The sequence below is a fragment of the Aptenodytes forsteri genome, unplaced genomic scaffold, assembly GCF_000699145.1.
Source record: "Aptenodytes forsteri isolate BGI_AS27 unplaced genomic scaffold, ASM69914v1 Scaffold535, whole genome shotgun sequence".
Taxonomy (NCBI): domain Eukaryota; kingdom Metazoa; phylum Chordata; class Aves; order Sphenisciformes; family Spheniscidae; genus Aptenodytes; species Aptenodytes forsteri.
In genome coordinates this window covers 614,666-634,575 of record NW_008795855.1, presented here as the reverse complement: position 1 = coordinate 634,575, position 19,910 = coordinate 614,666, and the positions used below count along the sequence as shown (strand labels likewise).

Below are 19,910 nucleotides of genomic sequence, written 5' to 3'. Positions count from 1 at the left end.
CCTCAGACCCATGCTCCGGGACTGCATGGTGGTGGTGGTGGGATAACAACTACAAACAACTTCCAATTAACTGGCAACATGAATGATTTGAATTGTTCATCTTTTGTATTTTAAATAAATACTATCTTTGCTGGCAGGAATTCCTGCCTAATTTAGTTGTAGTGGTGTTACTTGTATAGCAATGTCTTCCGTGTGGCATGTGAACTGTACCAGACAAAGAGCAAGGTCATTTGTTCTGCTGCTCATAAAACCTTGTGCTTTAATTCAGGAGAGAACATGGTTTCCCTGATGACTGCTCTGTGGCAACTAATTATTCCCATGATTGTCCTATCACACTTCTCAGCATCTCTTCCATCCTGGGAGAGGTAAGCATTTCTTGTGCCTCTGCTTCTTTTTTCTCCGTGGATTTTTGTTCAAAAAGCTATAAAGTCAGCCTTTTATCTTCCTTCCAGAACTTGCAGCTGCTTGGCTGTTGGATTTTTTTTCTTCCCTAAATTGATTTAGTTAAATGAGTGCAAATGTTGTAAATATTTTTTCTTGCTTAAGAGTGGAAACATTGATTTGACTTAATTCAGGAGAAAAATCAGGACCCCAAACAGATCAAACTACAGTAAAGAAGACACTCTTGAGTCTGTTTTCCCACTAGGTACTTATACAGGCTGATAGAGGTGGAAATTTCTGTTTCAAATAGCCTAGTCCCATGAAAACATAACCAAAAATAGTCAATCTTGTAAGTTCACCAGTTCACAATCTTGCACGTAAGACTTTGGCAGGGTTGTCTCTCCTCCCACTTGTGCAGGGGCAATTAAAGCACAGAGAGACTAAAGGATTTAGGCTGGAAGAGGACAGAGCTGAGACTCCCTTGCAGCCCTTCCACAGCCACAGCCAGTGCCTGGCCCGGCTTCCCTAGCACTGTACTGGCATAGACACACACACACACGGTCTCTCCAGCAGCTGGACCCCAGACCTTTTATCCTACCCACTGGGTAGTCTGGTTTGAAGTTTAACAGCTCTGATTGAACCTCGCCGAGGCTTTGAGCACTTCTTTTAATGGCTTGTCAATCAGTCACCTGCGAGTGCTGGTCTTTGGTACTGCCACCGTTATCTACCTGTTCCTCAAGGTTTGTGTATCTGGGTGTTTAATTTATTACTTCTCCAGTCTCTTGTCCCAATCTTTTGTGCTGAATCAGTGTTAACCTCACATTCCCATATCCTTATGGTAAGGTGATTACATTAGTAAGAAGCAAGTGTGGGTAGTTTCTCTGTGTGATGGTTAACAAAGATATTTCTTTTAAACTCCTTTAAGATTTGTCCTTTTTTTGTGAAACTTTGCCAAATTGGCACAAATTCTTGCCCATCTTTGTTTGGGATCCTCTTTCCTTGAAGGAGCAGTTTTAAATGCCTGTTCTTCTCTGGTTTTAAAACCATGCCTTTTCACCCCTTTTTTATCTTCTGACCTCCCAGGACTGAGAGACATGCTGATGGGCTCTTCCACAGTGAGCTCAGCAAGATGAATGGCAATGCCTACGTGCGGCAGCTAGTCAAACACCTGGTGGGCCTCAAGGAGAGGTAAAGACCAGCCAAAACCACCCTCCTGGGGCATGGAAGGAGGAGGGAGATGGGATCCCAGCAATGAGAGGGATGCCCATGGGGCTGAGCTGTCTCCAGCTCCAGAGCCAGCCTGAGCACTGGCCTCATCCAGAGGATGCCCAAGATGAAAGAGGAGAGAAGAGGAGAAGGGGAGGGACACAGGGCTCCTTGATGGTGGGAAGAGAGAAATTTTTGTGTCTTGCGATAAGTCCCACATCACATGGCTGAGAGGAGCAGCCATTGTACTGTGTTTTCCCTGACGCAGGTCCCAGAGGCACTCAGATGGACTGTTTACCAGTGAATACAGCAAGATGAGAGGAAACGCTCAGGTTCAGAAATTCATCCAAAATCTCATGGGCCGCAAGCGCAGGTAAGAGCTCTGCTTCCTGGGGAAGGGGAAGGCAGCTTGGGCCATGCAGGCTGCAGGGAGGCAGGTCTCAGCTCCCAGGAAAGGGGGGTGGCATGACCAGTGGTTTGGAAAACTCGAGACAAGGGCAAGCGGGCTGGGGCTTGGTCTCCTCCCTCTAGGCTGCGCCTGGAGCTGCTGTGCAATAGTAGAGATATCCCATCAGCCTGCCCTGACTGTCACAGCAGGCAGAGCAGGACACAAACCTCCTCACTGAGGCCATTTCTAAGCATAAAACAACATTATTGCATATGCATATCAAGCTTAATGCATAGGACACAAAACTCTACATCAGATCACAGCCTGGGATTGTTTGCATTTTGATTTAGCCTTTTGGGGAAAGTTGTAGGTGATTTACCTACTTCAAATAAAGCACCTGAGAAAATGTTTGTAGATAAATGGGATCTGTAGTGGAATGAGGAAGACCTCTGGGTTTCATAGTCCCCACCCATGGCTCTGACTGCCAAACTGGGCAGGCTTTAGACATAATCATATATATGGCCAATATGGGGTCTTTCATCCAGCTGAAATATGGGGCCACAAGCTCCCACTGAAGCCACATATATGAGCACATCATCAGTTATAATATGTGGCGCACTGTGATACAACTCATGACTGCTGCTGCCCTTGCCGCTGGTATGCTACGAAGGGACAATGCCTGGAGAGGTTTCCTTCAAACTTGGTTCTTTCTTCAAGGCAGAGACATAGCACATTGATTCCTTCCCATCTGTTCAGGGTGCTTTGATATTTTCTGGGGCATGCACCACTAACAGAAACCTGGCAGATGCAGTAGATTTTTAATTTCCAAATGCTGGAAAAAGGTATATATCCATGGGTAGAAGGACATGCCGGTACTGGGTAATGAGGCAGAGTGCAAGTGCATATTAAAACCTGTCCCTTTGCCAGCCAGAAAGCATCTGAGCCTGATTTGAAGAGGATACTTCTTTTTCTTCCAGCACAGCTATGGTGACAGTCAGCAGGTTAACAGAGCATGGACCATGAGGCAGGTCGGTGGGGGGTGAACCTGCCTTCCAGACAGCAGTGCTGCTTTACAGCTGTGGTGGTTACACTATTTGTTTGGGTTTTTTTTTAAATTATTATTAATTTTCTTTATCTAAACCAGCTCTCCAGGCCCAGTCAACACAGATGTGCAGGGGAGAGAGGAAGAAAACAGCCATGAGGAACTTTGCTTTATGTGGTTGTACCAGAGCTTTCTAAATGCCAGGTCGGTGGGACAGATTTGTCACCTCTATGGCCCTGATCACCACAGTATTGAAGCTGAAAGAAGACTTTTAGTAGCTTGTAAATGCCCAGTTTTTGCCCCAAGTGCAGAAGTCTTCTATAATGTAGCAGATCAGAAAAGCTCAGCTGATATCCTCAAAAATATCCTCAAAAAGGGGAAGGGTGGAAGAGTTATTAAATTGTCCATATTTTAAATCACTTCTGCCTCATTCCCCATCAGCTTGTGAGGCACTGTCTCAGGGACTGTCATTGCTGAATTGCAGCCTTCCATCACACAGTTTTGTACCTCCTGCCACTCTGACAGCAACCACACTCCCAGGGGTGGTTTGCAGAGCTAGGAAAGCAAATGCTTTAGTCTAACTGCAAGGTGGCATGCGGCTGTGTGCAATCTCAATTGATTTCCGTGCCTGCATTCACGGTAATCTCTATTTCTACATGCCAAGCCCACCTGGCACTCAGTTTTGCCTTACCTAAAGCAAAGCTGGCATTAACTTACAGCTAGCAAGTGCCATATAAAAGCCAGTTATTAAAAATAATAAAACCCAGGGAAACAAAATAATATCTTTTTCTAATCACAGAATTGTCATCCTGGATTGAAACAATTGTACATCCCATTCAGGAACCTGATCTAACAGTTAAAATAGAAAGCCTTTGCTACCCTGTCTTGATTCAGTTATTGATTCAAACACACACACCTCAGGATGGGCTGTCCCAGCACCTGGACATTGTCTCTTCCTAGCGACCAACCACTTTCAGTTAGACATCTCACTGTTAAATCACTAAAATTAGGAGGAATAAGCTGGCCCTTAGTACCTCTTGTCCACAATGCCTAGAAAAAACGGGGACGATAACACTGATAGGCTTGCCTGTGCATTTGTGGGGTGCCTGGCTGCAGGCAGCCATGATCTGGGTCCCTCTATCATACATCTGCCCCTTGGAGCCATCTTTGAGTTTTACAAGGTGGCCTTGTCACACTTCCTGCAGTCTGTGCCCCAGGAATAACAAACTATCACTCATTTTTTCCCTCCCAACAGCCGCTTGGACAGTGATGCCAGGGAAGCTGCTGCAATTACCAGCCAGTACATTTGCCCCATCTCTAAGCAGCTGATTGCAGACATGAAGGAAGATATAGACAGTTTCGACTGAAAGTGAAGGGAAAGAAACAGCCAAGGAGATGGCTTTGCATGTATATAGCCTTGAAAATAAACAAGGAAGCTATTGAATTTGCTTAGGAAAAACTCTTGAGATCAGCAAATTAAAAAAAATCTGGAAAGCAGCCAAAATCCAATAAAATCTTTTAGATTATCAAGAGTGAAATACATGTCAGCGTGAACTGGTGTCAGTAGATGGAGCCTGAATGAAACACATCACTTCCACTTCATGTTAGCATCTGGCTGCCTGCTTCTGAAGTCAAATAAAGATTTGTTAGCTATGCCTGTGCTTTGGCTGCTCTTTGGGAAATAGTAATAAGGGTGGTACCATTACTAGGTGTTGGACCGTTACGAATGCAGGGGGTGGGGGAGAAGTATTTTACCAGGCTTCCCCCACACGAGGCATATTGGGACTAGCTAGCGTCCCTGGCCACATCTTCCATGGCTGGGACTCAGCACTGCTCACAATCCAACTGTACAGAGAGGCCAGCATCAGGGCCTCCATTTAGCAGAAACTTAGCCAGGTGCTAGATTTTATTGCAAAGAAATGTACTGAGAGCTACGCAACATAGATACACATTGTAAATATTGTTTCTGCTCCATTCTGCCCCTGTATTTACTGGCCCAGCTTTCTCATAGCCACTAAAGACAAAGCTCCACTAGGAGGAATTTGTTCCCACTGTTTAATGAGGTTTACGTGTTATCCCTGCACCACGCTGCCTGAAAGATCCCCTCCTCTGATAGAACAGCAACTCCACCTTTCCTGTAAAACCAACAGATTTTGAAGAGCCACTCTAAAATAAGGCATCTTCAGCTGCGATCCTGTGTGCCTACCGCAAAACTGCTCAGTCCATCCTGCACCCTCAGTTTTCACCATTTATGATGTACATGACTTCTTCAAAGAAGCTAGTCCCTCTCAAATGTTCATCTAAGCACCCATTCCCTTACTGTGATGCTGAAACGCTGTTCTCACAGACCTTGGCATTTGTTTATTTTGGTGCATAGGAAATCTCTGCTAGGAAAGAGACCTCTTGGAGGACTTTTGGAAGGAGTATTGACAGTCTGTATTTTGTTAAGCCACCAATGGCCATGTGGCCAAAATGCAGCATCTGAGAACTTTCTGAAATCAATTGGGATTTTAAAAGGAGCAGTGAGAGCAGCTGTCCCCTTTCTCCTCCTACACAATGGGCAAGTTGGAAACAATGGTGTTTCTTTGCACAAGTGGCAAAATGCCTTGACATATGATATTTGGCTTGGAAAAATTTACAGAGGCTCAGAAAAAGACAGGACAAGACAGCAGAACAGCATGCTATTGAGGCTTCAGGAAGCTGCTGGGATGTAAATAATTGGAGCCTGGATGGAGAATCTGGGGAGCATCCCTACAAAGAGCCACTGCTGGCAACTGGTAGAAGGGGACATGTATTGTCCCTACAAAGTTGCTGGGTAATCACTGGGCTGCAGCTGAGCCCAGTCACTGTCTCTGGATCCTCTCTGCTCACCTTGCAAGGGTACTGTAGGGTGGCTGGGAATAACAAGATTGTCTCAGAAACATAACTGTAATCAGTTACAGTTACAGATAATTCTCAACCCAAACACTTACACAGGGCCTAGCTCCTTCCTTTACCATCCAAACAAAAGAGCAGCCAAGATGGCTTTGTCTTCACTGAAACCTTTGCCTTTTCCAGAAATAAAGATAAGACATTTGAGAGCTGGCTTTTTAATATTTTTTAAAAAATATGTTTTTCAGGAACAACATGACAGACTGCAACCTGAAGAGAGAAACCGTAAGTCATGGGCTGGAGAGCAAAGCTTGTTATAAAAGGGAATGTGGGCCATGCAGAAAAAGCCTGGCTAAAATAAACAAGATATAAGGGGTATAGTAGCATCATTATGCCTTTGTCCAGGAAATGATCTGACCAAAACAGACCCTATCTCTGACACATCAGAAACATAAATTTGCCCACTTCCTCCCCACTGAGAGAGGCTGGAGTATACAGACAGCTTCCCAAGTGTCAGCCCTTGTCCTCCTTCATGCTCATGCTCATCTCAGGGAGCTTGGCTCTGAATTCTGAAATGCTTCAAATATATCCTTGTTGCTACAGAGAGTTTAGGACAGGAAAGACCCCAGGAACAAAGTAGAAACAGGAATTTATGCGTTATCATGTTCCGTGACTGGTAAATATCTTTCAATAAGTCATCCAATGAGGCAAAGAGCCAAAGGTTGAATTGCAGCAATCCACTCCAGCCAGCCAATGTTTTTTACCTTCATGAAGCAGTGAACGCAGAAGACGGCGCTGGGAGAAACAGGGAGAGAAGAGAATCAGCTTAATCAGAAACAGGGATTTTTTCAACAACTGGCAGCTCACCATGGCTGTTTCTCACTGGCTCCTCACTTCTGTGCTCTTTCTGCTGTCCTTCATAACACAGGCTTCAGCACAGCAACAAGGTAAGCTCTTGCGGGAGGTCAATGACCACAGAGGAATAACCCCCACGGCAGCAGGTTGCACCATTATAGGTGGGAGATGTTCACACTCCTACTTCGAGGCAGATTTGTTCAACGACCTTCTCTCCAGTGGTAACCGGAGGGGTCTCGGGTCTCATGTCTCACCCAACTCTATCACAATGTGAGTCCTTGGGCAATTTTGTGTCTCGTTTGTGTGTTTTTCCAGGATGTTCTGTCACTAATAGCAAACCACGCATTTATGAAAATAACCCTCCTGGCTACGTGGTGACCACTATCCATGTGGAACCAGACTTCACTGTAATGATTGATCCTACTTCCCCCGATGTCAGTTTTTTCACTATACAGGGGTCTCAGCTGCAGCTGAACCGAAGTGTGGACTATGAGGTAAGCCTTTAGCTGGCAGGCTGTAAGGATGAGATAGATAATGCTGGGATGCAATGAGTTTCAACCTGGGGTCTTGGACTTCCAGGGATTCATAACCTGTTTCTAAAGGATCTAGGAAATAACTTTGAAAAATAAACCTATTTCAGTTAGGTTTGAGTTCACTGCTTGGGAGGTCAGCCCTTCCATAAGCAGAGTATAGGGAGGAGGAAGATGCATGGAATGCCTGCTGTCACCTTCCTTCAATGAGTCTGTATGAATTAAAGCAAGGGGAAGTTTTAAAACCAAAAATGTGACAACTGTAGTGTTCAGAGCTCTCCAGGACTCATGTAAAATGATCCCTGTTTGCCTGTAGAAAACACAGCTCTGATCAGTGAGGTGATCTTGTGTGAAGCATAAAGGCACTATAAAAGGTCAAGTGTGTTCAGTTAGGTTGCTGCTAAATTATTTTACCTTCCTGGAGCACTCTGTTCACAGCCACAAGCATCCTTAAGCTGCCTTTCCCCTACTGTAAAAACCCACATTTATTTAAGCAAAGAACAGCAGAGTTAACACCCTGCAGGTGACACTGTACTTGCTGAGTGGTACATTTCTGTTTCATTCAATTCAAAAAGAAATCTCTGTTTGAATTCACCTGAAGTGCGAGAAAATGGCCGATGAGCTCTGCCGACATGTTACAGGAATCACAGGGAGAGAAGCTGGAAGATTGGTCTGCTTTGACTCCATCGTAAACAAGATCCCAGCACTGATGGATGTCTGTAAAGGAAAGAAAGGAAAAGTTACATATGCCTGAAAACAAGATAAAGCCCAGCAGCATTTCTGATTCAGCAATGAGTGTATTTATCTCATTTACTTTAGAAAGAATTAGTACATTTTGACTTGTTTCTACAATGGCTGGGTTTTTGTTTTTGCATACAGAATGACGCCTTGCTGCTGGTGTACCTGATTTGTCAGAACACTGCTGGGCAGGTGAGTGCTTTTCCAAACACTCAGCCCTGTTAGAAGGTACTGCAGGGCAGCACGTACTTCCCTCTGCTCTTCCTAGTCCACAGACCGGGATGAGATGTCCTTTTCTTTGCGGACATACACATTCCTCTCACAGTCAAAGAGAGAGCGCCCAAGGCTCTGCAAATGGGGAGGGGGTGGGAACAAACCTACAAACCCCCCACACACTATGGGCTGGCTGCAAGCCCCAGCCCCATCCAGCCCCCATCCAGCTGTGCTCCTTACACCACCCCCTCTGGTCACTCTGCAACTCAGGATCAGCCCCTAACAGTCTTATTTTTGTCTTTGATTCTCTTGCTTTACCGTTTCTGCAGAGAGATTCTTTGGAAATTCTTGTGACCATTCTCAACATGAACGATAACAGCCCAATGTTTAAGCAAACGAATCTCACCAAAGTTGTTCCTGAGGTAAGCATTTTACAGAAGCGAAGAGGGCACCGGGTCACCCAGTGCTGTGGGACTAAGGAAGGGTTAGCAGGGAGAAGCCTTCAGCCCATTTCACAGAGAGAATAACCACAGCAACTTTGTTTCAGGATACAAAAGTGAATGCAACCATTGTAGCCCATGAAGATTTAAGTGCCAGTGATGCTGACCTGGACACCATATTTTATGAACTCACAACAATAGTGGCGGTGAGCATCTTTGTTCTTTGGGGAAAAAATGGTAGCTCTGGAGAAGTCTTTGTGTTTAATTCAGAAGAGCTCCAGCTTTGAGGCTAAGGTCACTGTATTGCATTTAGTTCTCTGACAGCTTCTGGAAGAGGTATGTCTTTTGCAAAAACCAAGTATTGATTTGGTTAGCAGAAAGAGCAGTCAATATTGCAGGTATTGAATTCTTTTACTGCTCACACTTTTATTACACTGTACAGATTAAACTTTCATCTAGGATATTCTGAGCCATATGATCCAGGGAAGTCTTGTTGGGATGATCTGTAAACATATCAGGAGAGACCTTTGTACCTCACAGAGTTCAGAATTGCGTTGAGTCAGATAGGGAAAGAAGGAGTTATTGTTCTGTTTGTCTACAGTGTCCATGCAGAGTGGAGATAACATGAGCTGCCCAAGATCACACAAAGAGTCTTCGACAAAGCCAAAGGCAGACTCCACTTTCCTCAGGTCCCAGTTTAGTGCTTTAGTTTATTTGCTCTTAAGTGGTTTGCTTGATAACATGGGAAATTAATTGTTTGCACAGTTAAATTGATGCCAGCCTAGAATGCAAGGGCTAGAAACTAAAAAAAAAAGTAAATTCAAGAGAAAAACAAAATGTGTATTTACATTTTTAAAAAGCATTGTAGATTGAGCAGGCAGTGTCTGACATTCTGCCTCCATTACCTCCATAACCCCAGGGATTTTAAGGGCTGTGAACAGAAACCACAAGATTTTGAATTTCAGCTATGGGACCAAACTTTGCACTCACATTGGTGTAAATCCAGGGGGATTTAGAAAGCCAGAGGAATCCTAGTCAAGACATAAGATTAAAGGAGAACCAAAGCAAGTGCAGAAGGTTATAGAGTAAAATGCAACTTGTGATACTTCAGTTTATCTTTACAGTTGCTTCCAAAGTTCAGCTGTGTTAGGCTAGGGCAAGTGATCTTGCCAGCTCTCAGAGGCTGAGCCATCTCTGATCTGTTTTGTGCATGAGATCGCTTGGCTGTCATGGACCCAAAATCAAGGATCTTTGAGTGTAGGAAATAAATTAGGTAAAAGATTTCATCCAATACCTGTTGAGCAGGTAGGCAGGCAAAGCAGGGGATCTTGGAGAAGAAAACTCATAGGAACATGAACAAACCTTTCTGACAAGCCAGGCAACTCCAGTGTGCAATACCAAAGATTAACTAGATCTGGCATTCTCACACTGCCCCCCCGCCTCAGGTCCCAGGCTTAAAGGTCTGATTGGGATGACAAACACAGCAATGAGCAGTATTTCGAACATGTCTGTGATTGAGTCTGCTAGTAGGGTTTTTCCTTTCCCCCCCCCAGGGCACAGATGGTTATTTTGCCATAAAAGGAGTTCATAACCCAGAAATTTATTTACAAAAAACATTGGACTATGAGAAATTTAATTCGACAACATTGGTCTTGTATGCAAGGGTAAGTTCTTTAGAAGGAACAAAATGCCTTGTTTGCTCCAGTCTCTCTTAACTGAAGGGTAAGTCTGAATGGGAGATCTCTGGGATGGCAGGAGGGAGGGTGGATACTGGGAGCGGTGAATTTGGAGCAGCCCTCCACCCTCCATAATTACACAGTGACAGTGTCCAGCCTTGCATTCAGTCCACCTTTGTCAGCCGAATGAGATAATTCACTGCTTTAGCTAATCTCACATAAACTGCTAAGCCTTAGGCAGAGTGGAGTTACAACAGCTAAAATACGCTGGGCCACTGGCTTTTACAGATGGGTTCTTCTTTTGGCAATAAAACTTGCATCTCACGAGTATGCTTTGCCTTTGGGTACAGGACAAGCCTGTGGGTAGCACCGACACCACCAACACAGCTACCGCAACAATAAACATATTTATTGAAGATGCTGACACCAAATCACCTTGGTTCCTACCCTGTACCTTCATTAACACGGACAAGAGCATTTGCATCAGCAGTCCCTATACTGGGAGGGTCAATATCTCCGAGATGTCGGTAAGCAGGAATGATGAAACAGTATCCTTGATGCTATTCTCAAACAATATCCAGATGCTATTCCCAGTGGGTAGTGCCTAATAATTTCCATGAGCTCGTGCTGATCTCCAGACATAAATGCAGATGATTCAGCATGACAGGGAGCCTTCATCATCCTGGAAAGTGGAGGCTTCCTCACCCCAAGCAGCACTGCTTGTCCTTGTTCCTGCAGCACATCACAAGATAGGCGAGAGCTGGAAAACCCTTTGCTCTAGGCTGTCTCATCTCTGCCCTGCTACAGCCATTTCCCAGCAATAAATGCCATTCTGCCCAGACAAAACCACCAGAGCCATGCTGGGATGGGAGAATGCTGCAAATGTTAATTTGGTGCTGTAGTGTGGTATGTAATGCTTTGCCTTGTTATTGCAGACGGAACCACTCATCCTAGAGCCGGGGCCTATCTATGCTATTGATCCTGACTACACTTTAAATGAAAAAATCGTGTACAGTATTGTTGGTGGTGAGTAGAAGTTGTCACCTTCCACAAACTGCATTGCTCATATGTCCCCTACATTACCTGCCAAGAGGAGATACCCTCCACGGCACTTGAGACTTGAGGGCCTGGGGATTTGTCCCTCTGTTTCTGCCACAGAAACATAACTAGATCCACAGAACATTGTGGATTAAGTAGAAGAAACAGACTGTACAGAGAGGAAGAAAAAGAGAATTACAGTCCCACAATCCAATCTCCATGAAATCTGTTTCAAAAGGACTTTGTTTTTTTGGGAGGTGAGACGTTTTATCTTTAAGCTTTTAGACTTGATTTTGTCAGTCTGGTCACACCACTTTCATTCAGTCTTTGAGGTGAACCTAAAATTCCCACATCATCAGCATAATTTTCATTCATTGCCAAGAATTATGTTTTTATTCCCCAGCGCATTGCCACTGTCTAATCTGCCCTGTTTTAGTCTTGATTTCACAAAGATTACTTGAATACAGTCAACTGATTGCCCAATCATTGACGGGGACATTTATTTCATTCAAAGGATTTCTTTTTTTCTTTTCAATTTTTTTTCTTTTTTTTTTTTTTTAAAACAATAGTGGGGTTTTGAATAACTATCAAGGCAAAAGTAGATCATATTGGTCAGGTGGAGCAACCACTTGTTCATCTCCCTTTACCTATGCCACATGGCAACACATCTGTGGATGCTCCATCCCTGGAAACATTCCAGGTCAGGTTGGACGAGGCTCTGAGCAACCTGATCTAGTTGAAGATGTCCCTGCCCATGGCAGGGCGGTTGGACTAGATGACCTTTAAAGGTCCCTTCCAACCCAAACTATTCTATGATTCTATGATCCTCCTTATAATAAATACATTAAAGAACCTTAAATTCCACTGGCATTTTGGATGTAGTGTGGCCTCCCTACCCCACAGTCAACAGGGAACCCCAGACTGGGGGGGTCCTTGTCTAAATACAGCCCACAGTGTCTCAGAGTGAGGAAGAGAATGAAAAATTTTGCTTATTTTTTAACATATATCCAACATAGATGTTTTTATGATTCAAATACAGATTAGAGATGTAGGAAGCTGATTTCTACCCCTACATCAATACAAGAAGGTTTCTGTGTCTAGGTTCCTTTTGTAGTCAGTAGAGAGATATAGGCATTTCCAGAGCAGAATGCAGCTCACGTTGAGGCCAATGTTCACACTAAGTTGGATAAATCATGCTCTGAGATGCCATTTTCTCTTCACAATATAGGTAACAAGGTCAGGTAGAGATGTCTTCCCTTTAAATGCCTAGAGCTATTCGAGACAATTTTGTCTACTATTCTTTGTAGATCTTGCCTTTAAAATGGGAATAATCCTTCCCTCATCTCTCCTGAAGTACAGTTTGGGTTCAGTTAGGGTTTGGGTTTGAGTTAAGGAACTGGAGACCTTCAGTCCTCAAATTGCACCAGTGTCTCTAGGCTCTAGGCATTTAGCAGAATTTATGCTGGCTGTATCTGGGCCTAGGTGCTGGAAATGCAAAGCTTTGCTGTCCTACCTCATCTAGTCGGGTTCACACACATCATCTCAATGCTTTTTGTCTGTTGAGGCCCTCTGAATCCCTGGCCAGCACTCCCAGCCCTTGGAGCAGCCAGGCAGGCAAGGAAAACAGCATTATGCCCTGGGGGTATTGTCTCTAAGATGTGAAAAAATGAGTCAATGAGCTCCAGGTCACTTTATGAAGGTATCTGGTGATTGAATAGTCTTTCCATTTTCTTTAGGGGATACAGACAAAGTATTCTCAGTGGATGCAGACACAGGGAATCTAACTATGAACAAATTAGCAACTTCCCCAGACTCGTACCTATTGCAAGTCATGGTAAGTCTGATGACATTGCAGACAACAACCCAGCATAGCTGACTTTCTGGGAAGAAGCAGTCTTGATGTGACAGGAGTCAATTACATTAATACTTAAAGCTAACTCAGTTACACCCTTTCTTTTGGAAGGGCCTAGTATTTGACCAGTGTCTTATACCAACTTACATGCAAAGCTCTTGCAGAAGTTAAGAGGCATTTTCCCTTATGTGTGGGTTGCAACATCAAAGCAAATTAACTGAATGGGGACATCCTGCTGAGTTGAAAGTATGGAGAAGCATAACTGGAAGGCTTTCTTTAGGCATGACTGGAGCTTGTGTTACAGTAGTTAATGTAACTCAACCCTAGAGACAAGCTCCTCTTTTGGCTAGAGCTCAAGAGGAAAGGAGGGAGTTGAAAAGCACTCCCTGCATATACATACCCAGGAAGATGTGGACTCTCAGGCAGTAAATGAACTGACCCAAACCCTCAGGAAGATGAGCAGATTCTGCCTGCTGGTGCTGGAATCTCACTGCTTTGTACTGGACCATGGCAATTTGTCCAGGTGCGGCCCTTATGGAGGGTCATATCTAGACTTTGGGACTAGACCAAGACTGTGTGGAGGGCGAACAGCCGAAGCAAGCTAAAACACAAGGACTCCAAACCATAAGGCCACCTGTGACAGGCCTGGCTCAAAGCTCACTGAAAATGATGGAGAGAACCCCATGGGTTGCAAAGGGCTTCAGATCAAGCCTATCCTTTTATGTCTCATCACTAATAGGAAAAGGCTAGCATCTCTCTCTCTCTCTCTCTCTCCTCCCTCCCCCAGGCCACCCAGGTCAACAACATACAGAAATACTCCATAGCCAGCGTAGAGATTAAGGTCATCAATAAAAGTAATCATGCACCGTACTTTGAGAGCAGGATCTACAATGGGACAGTATGTGTTGGCCAAGCCCCGAGAAGCTTTGTCTTCCAAGCTGGTGATCGTTCAAGCCCCCTGATGATAACAGCAGCGGATGATGATTTCCCTAACGTAAGAAACTGAAAATGCACTGTATTCTTTCTCACTGCTTCAGGCTTAAAGCAGGATCAGAAAACATGAGGAAGGGGAGGTGGGGAGAGGCAAACACATGTTTTTCTCTAGTGTTCTGTAGTATATTTCCCTGGAAATTCCACATAGATCAGAACCGCTTATGGTGTGATGTTATGTGGAGAAGCTTCTGGACTCCTCTCTTCCAAAAGCCAGTCCCACCCAGATCTATGTAGGTGAGCTGATCCACTGCAAAACAGCATGCTGAGTAAAGTCCAGGGTTAGCAAATACTGTGAACGAGTCCAGATCTGAATTAGGGCTGGGTGAAGTGTTTCCTTGTAGAGTTCGAGGTGGCAGGATCCCAGGCGGAGGTGTCCTCTCTCTGCCAGGTCAAGGAGAGCTATTTGTGGACTGGCCTGGGAAGAGGAGCCAGTCCAAAGACAGCAGACTAGCAAAGACCTGCAGTCCTGGGCTGGAAATTGTTAACTTTCTCCCTGTAAAGGCTCATTGTGAGAGAGCCATTCTTGGACAACGTACTGGGAGAAGGAAAGGGGAAGAGATTTACTGACCAGCCATTCCCATCCCTCCCTGTTAAATAAAGAAAAAAGTGCTAATTTTATTTCCGTAACAAGACTGGGGACCTAGTAGAGGAATAACAGCACATGAAGGAAAAAAATTGTGCAGACCTCAGCACAAGTATTACTCTCCATGTATATCCCCCTTTGGCATGGTACTGAAGGCAGAACTGATCAAATTTACAAGGTCCCTTGCATAGATGTGTTTTGCTTGGGCAAATACTAAAGATACCAACACAAGCTAGGTAAGACTTGGGATTTTTTTGGAGGCAACACAAAAGTGTTTAGAAATGTATCCTAAATGTTCATCTTATCCTAAAAAGGATACATTCTTGAACTCTGAGCAACAGGGTGAACACACTTGAGTTCAATCTTTCTCACCTCCTCAGTCCAGATTTATTTATACACCTGCTCACACTTCAGGCGTATTTAACAAGTCCTGCCAATGGGTTGTTACAAAGATGCATGCAAAGCACAGTGTGATTTGATCATTCACTTTTCTGGCTCCTCAGAAAGTCAACCCAAACATTGAGTACTACATAAAAAACAGCACCGATTTCATCGCAACCAAAGATGGACTCATCCTGACAAACGTGGTGCTGGAGTCACGGGTAACTGTAACCATCGAGGTAGGGCAACTTTCTTCATTATCTTGCCAGGGTTGTGGAAGGGAGGGGTAATTTCTAGTAGAGAAGCACCAAGGGTGGAATTCCATTAGGTAAGGGATATAATGAAAGGACAGTCCTTGCCCCAACCACTTGCATCATAAATATACAGGGATGGAGGGAGATGAAGTGGTAGCAAATTTACTCTGTGAGATACAGGCTATATCTGGTGCTAGCTGTAAAATTGTTTCTCCAATCCTGTGGAAAATATCATTGGAGACAAGCAAAAAGTCAACTGGGGAGATTTTAGGAGCCCCCCCTCCCACACTCTGATTCTGATTAACAAAAAAAGGAGGTTGAGCAATTGGGTAGGAGGTTGATGTGTAGGTATGGGTAGGGTATGATTGCTGGCATATACCCCAGCTCTAATGGCTACAGCCCCAAACTTGGAAATCCTTTGGTAAATCCAGTACTTTTTTTGCTCAGGTCAAAGGAAGCACTTAATAACTTCCGACTTTCTAGGAAGCTAGATGTTCACTTTGTCCATCTGCCTGCCAGTGACAACTGGCTCCCTAAGACTTGCCTAGCACAATGCCATGCCCTATGGAGCTATCTGAGCCAGCTTGACTGTAGCATTGTTTTACCTACACAGGCAGGGCAGAGAGAGGTGCCAACACATACTGCTGCCTGCCCTGCACTGCCTCATTTTCTGTGTACAGCACTGTACTGCAAAGCTGTACACAAACAATGCACTTGGGAATCTTCAGAGCTCTTCTTCCTCTGTGACCAGACTGTCCAGCTACAATGCAGGGCTATTGTGAGGATGTGGTGAGGTTATGGACAAGGTACTTTGTCCACAAAGGGCCCACCACATACCTTGACAGTGAGCTGGAGATCTAGGAAATCCCTAAGCTATCTCTTTCCCATGTTCACATAGGCTGTTGGAAAAGATATAGTGAGCCTGCAGGAGGCGAGCACTGTAATCGTGGTGGAGGTCGTCTGTGCCCCAGGTAGGCTGGGTGTCTCTTTGTTTTCTGCTTTGTGGAGATGACTGGGGAGTCTTTTCCGCTTCTGTGGGCAAACTGGCAATGACAGGTCACCCACTGAAGTCTGTGGACCTGGGCTGAGTCCAACCGCATACCTACAGGAGGTTCTATGGTGGCTATAAGAGAGAAAACACTCAAACAACATCCTTATGATGTGGTCACTGCCTGCCTCAAACAGCCTCCTGAGACTTTAAGTAGTGCTGTGTATTGTGGTGTCTTTTCCTGTTATTCCAAAGCTAAACATGGGGTTGCTTCATGCTGTTTTGTGGGTCAGAAATAACCTAGGGTGTCTTATCATGGCAAAGGAGGGTTGCCATGACTCCTTGGTATATCATTGCTCCTTTTTAGCCAAAAATAGAGAAAACTGCAATGTTATTTCCTGTCTTACACAGAGCAAACAGAAGTTGGCACACCCCCACAAAGTCAGGCTTCCTCATGAGCCAAAGCATTTTCTACTCAGGTCAAGTTCTTATACTCCAAGATTTTAAGGTCTTACCAGGAGAAATGACCCATGAGAAATAAGATAGACATGAGGCTACATACATAACCCTCCAGCTATCATTTGGCTTTGTTGACGTAAAAATAGCTTACACTTCCAGACTTCTTAGAAATGGCTCTTAAATAGATCTTATAAATCAGTTAGATTGGAAGCTTATGAAGCTTCTTATGCTTTGGATTAAGATGAACCAATATCATGCATTTTCACATCAGGATAGGCAGATAATGCCCAGACTCCATTGGTTTCTACATGTGATTGAAGTTCCCAGTTGGGCTCTTCCATTACTTCACCCTCTGAACCATGACCATCGTGGATTTCTGGAGGAAAAAAAAAAAGGGGGCTCCTGGGCGTAAATTTGGATTCCCTAAACATAGTGTCACTTCACAGCTAAAAACACTGGCTGCATAAAAGCTACCTAAACCCAATTGAAGGGCACAGTCCAGCTCAGCAGAACGCTAGTTCAGGTGTCAGTACACAGAGCTGCAAACACTCCAAACAGATGTACCAACACTTCTATGCAACTTTTAAATGTTGCCCTTGCTATTTAAACCCAGAAAATAATGATGCTGGTGACTATGCAAAAAAGTAGATTGAAATTATACTGAATGGCTCAGAGCCTATGAGCGGAATTGTGCTTTATTCTATACTATAGCCAGCACCCCAGAATAGCCTAAACAGAGCTGAGATTACCATTTGCCTGGCCAATCTGTAGGATATTTAACCCTCAGCTCTAAGAGGTGGTGTTAAGGAATGTGCATGCAATGGGTTGGAGAGTGCTTTACTGAGCGTTCCAATATCCAGGGAGAAACTAGAGTCGTTTTTAATATACTGTCCTTCTGGGAAGTGGTAACTGTACATTGGCCTCTGGTTTCTGAGACACCAGTGCCGGAGCCAGCTCACACAGATCTCAAGGTGAGTCATTCCACCAAGCTGAGCTAGCTTTCACAGAGGCACTGCGTGCTGCACAGCACAGGAGTTAAGGGTGGTGGAGTTTCACATGAGCTCTGTGGGCTGTGGCTCCCTAGGAGACATGATTAAGAAGCAAAAATTCACTGCTGTCCTAAACCCTCACCAGCATATTAATGATAAACTGAGGGTGCAATCAAATGCGGAGGGAATACTCAAAGTCCATTGTCATAAACATGTCAGCAGGAGAACAAAACTGTGTTTCATTAATCATTAAACTTTAAAGAGACTAATTTACACTACAAAATGAAGCTGGAAAAATTAATAATAAAGAATCCTACTGACAACAACAAGCAAAGCTGATTAACCCTGAGGAAGTTACTGTCTTTCCACTTAATGTTGATCTCCATACAAATGTGCTTACACTGACCGGTGGCTGAAAGCATAAGCTGCTCCTGAGAAGGCTGGTGTATATTGCTACAGCTACAAAAAGGGCAGGAAAGGGTTTCCTGTCCTGGGGACCTTCTAATGCTTTTTCTATTTCCTATTATGCTTTTTTATTTCCTATTTTAATGTGCTCATCAGTATCAGAGGTGACGTTCCAGATTAAAGGAAGCTTTGCATTTTCACATACATATGCACAAACATCTTCATTTTTGCATGCTGGTGTAAATGGGTGAAGTGGGGAAGTACAAGATCTACCTAGCTTTACTCCATGTAACATCTGCTTGCCTAATACAGCCACGTATATGTTAGCTTAGTTAAATCATGGGGGAAAAGTCATTGTCCTGTAAATGGATGCTATTTCCACTTCATGTAACTTATTGGAAGTTAAAATATTCTGTGAGTGGTCACCTTAAAAAAACCCCCTCTGTTTTCATGACAGCAAACAAATGGTCTTCTGTGACATTAAATCTACCACTGTCACAGTCTGCTGCACAGGATGCCTCTTTGCTCTTCAAAAATTGGTGGGAGCTTCTCCCACAATGAAGTGTTGTGTTAAAAAAGCTAGCTGCCATTTTTAGGCTTTGTAACACTGGTTTGTTTTTCTTGTAGCTGTAACCTCCTCTAAGATATACACTGCTCAGGATATGGCTATCTTAGGTGGTACATTAGCAGCACTGCTATTAATTGCCTTAGTCTTCCTTGGAGTGATGATATATAAATGGTATGGAAAAACAGTCAAATACCTGATAAGGGAAAAGGTAAGTGTGTGCCTTGTTTGTACCTGACTCACTTTAAGAACTTCTTAGACTTAGAAAGTGGGATCTGAGGAGGTTTTAAAGTATGGATGGGCTGTCCAAATATTACACGTTTGTGTGAAGGTGATGAATCACTCCTGAGACAATGTTTGCAAAGGTAGCATTGCTTTGGTGTTGCTTGCTGTTGTTCTTTTCTGCCCCCTGAGGCTGGAGCCATGTGGGAGATGATGAGCAGACACAGTAAGGAGAGTACCACAGCTCCAATGAGCACAAAATCTAGGATGAATGTGACACATATCAGAGGTGGTATCTGAAAAACAGGTGTCTGCGTATAAACCGCTGTTCATCCTCCCTCTACAGTCAATGGAGAGAAAGGTCCCTTCACATCCCATCTGAAAGCCTGAGCTTAGACAGTTGTCTGCACTTGAGCTATTAACACGGGCAGTCTGCTTGCTTTGAAGTTTAGGGTGTAATTCATCTGACCAGATGTTGGTCTCTGCCTTAGGATGGGACTGTGAGGAGCCTAGACTCCACCGACTACAACACGAGTCCAGAGCACATAGCTCAGGTGAATAACAACAGTCCTTCATCCTGAGTGAGGTAAATCCCACTCCAGAGTAATACCTCAAATAGATAGGTACAAATCGGTATACATTGCTGTGCTCAGCCCTCCTGGAAAACATGCCTATGCTTATCTGAAAAAATCCAGAAATTGAGTCAATAAAAAATAGCTGTTCTAGGGAACTGTATCTTTCCCAGGCTTCAAATAGGTCTAACTGCAAAACAAGCTGAAGCTTTACTGAGCGGGAGTTCAGTCACTTCAGCCACCCCTTCCCCCTCACCCCCCACCCCCCC

General features: G+C 44.2%; 2 protein-coding genes across 2 annotated transcripts in view; both read left to right on the top strand.

The window, feature by feature from the left end:
- Positions 1–274: 274 nt before the first annotated feature.
- On the top strand, positions 275–4,384 carry LOC103902638 (glucagon family neuropeptides). The gene is made up of 5 exons (XM_009283719.1): positions 275–365; positions 1,465–1,569; positions 1,856–1,960; positions 3,120–3,221; positions 4,273–4,384. Exons 1-5 carry the CDS (start codon positions 277–279, stop codon positions 4,382–4,384), a joined length of 513 nt encoding a protein of 170 aa, XP_009281994.1. The 5' UTR covers positions 275–276.
- A 2,369-nt stretch (positions 4,385–6,753) lies between these two features.
- The window catches only part of CDHR5 (cadherin related family member 5), an 18,628-nt gene continuing 5,471 nt past the window's right edge, over positions 6,754–19,910 (top strand). The window contains exons 1-13 of the mRNA XM_009283703.2: positions 6,754–6,835; positions 7,059–7,237; positions 8,153–8,203; positions 8,554–8,646; positions 8,772–8,870; positions 10,218–10,328; positions 10,691–10,867; positions 11,276–11,366; positions 13,115–13,212; positions 14,018–14,224; positions 15,310–15,426; positions 16,340–16,412; positions 18,910–19,058. Coding sequence (XP_009281978.1) covers positions 6,757–6,835; positions 7,059–7,237; positions 8,153–8,203; positions 8,554–8,646; positions 8,772–8,870; positions 10,218–10,328; positions 10,691–10,867; positions 11,276–11,366; positions 13,115–13,212; positions 14,018–14,224; positions 15,310–15,426; positions 16,340–16,412; positions 18,910–19,058 — 1,524 coding nt within the window. The 5' untranslated portion in view covers positions 6,754–6,756. The remainder of the gene's footprint in view (positions 6,836–7,058; positions 7,238–8,152; positions 8,204–8,553; positions 8,647–8,771; positions 8,871–10,217; positions 10,329–10,690; positions 10,868–11,275; positions 11,367–13,114; positions 13,213–14,017; positions 14,225–15,309; positions 15,427–16,339; positions 16,413–18,909; positions 19,059–19,910) is intronic.

Coding starts and splice junctions, on each gene's coding strand:
- LOC103902638 (XM_009283719.1), top strand. CDS start 277: ATGGTTTCCCTGATGACTGCTCTGTGGCAACTAATTATTCCCATGATT. Junction 366..1,464: donor TCTCTTCCATCCTGGGAGAG/GTAAGCATTTCT, acceptor CTGACCTCCCAG/GACTGAGAGACATGCTGATG. Junction 1,570..1,855: donor CTGGTGGGCCTCAAGGAGAG/GTAAAGACCAGC, acceptor TCCCTGACGCAG/GTCCCAGAGGCACTCAGATG.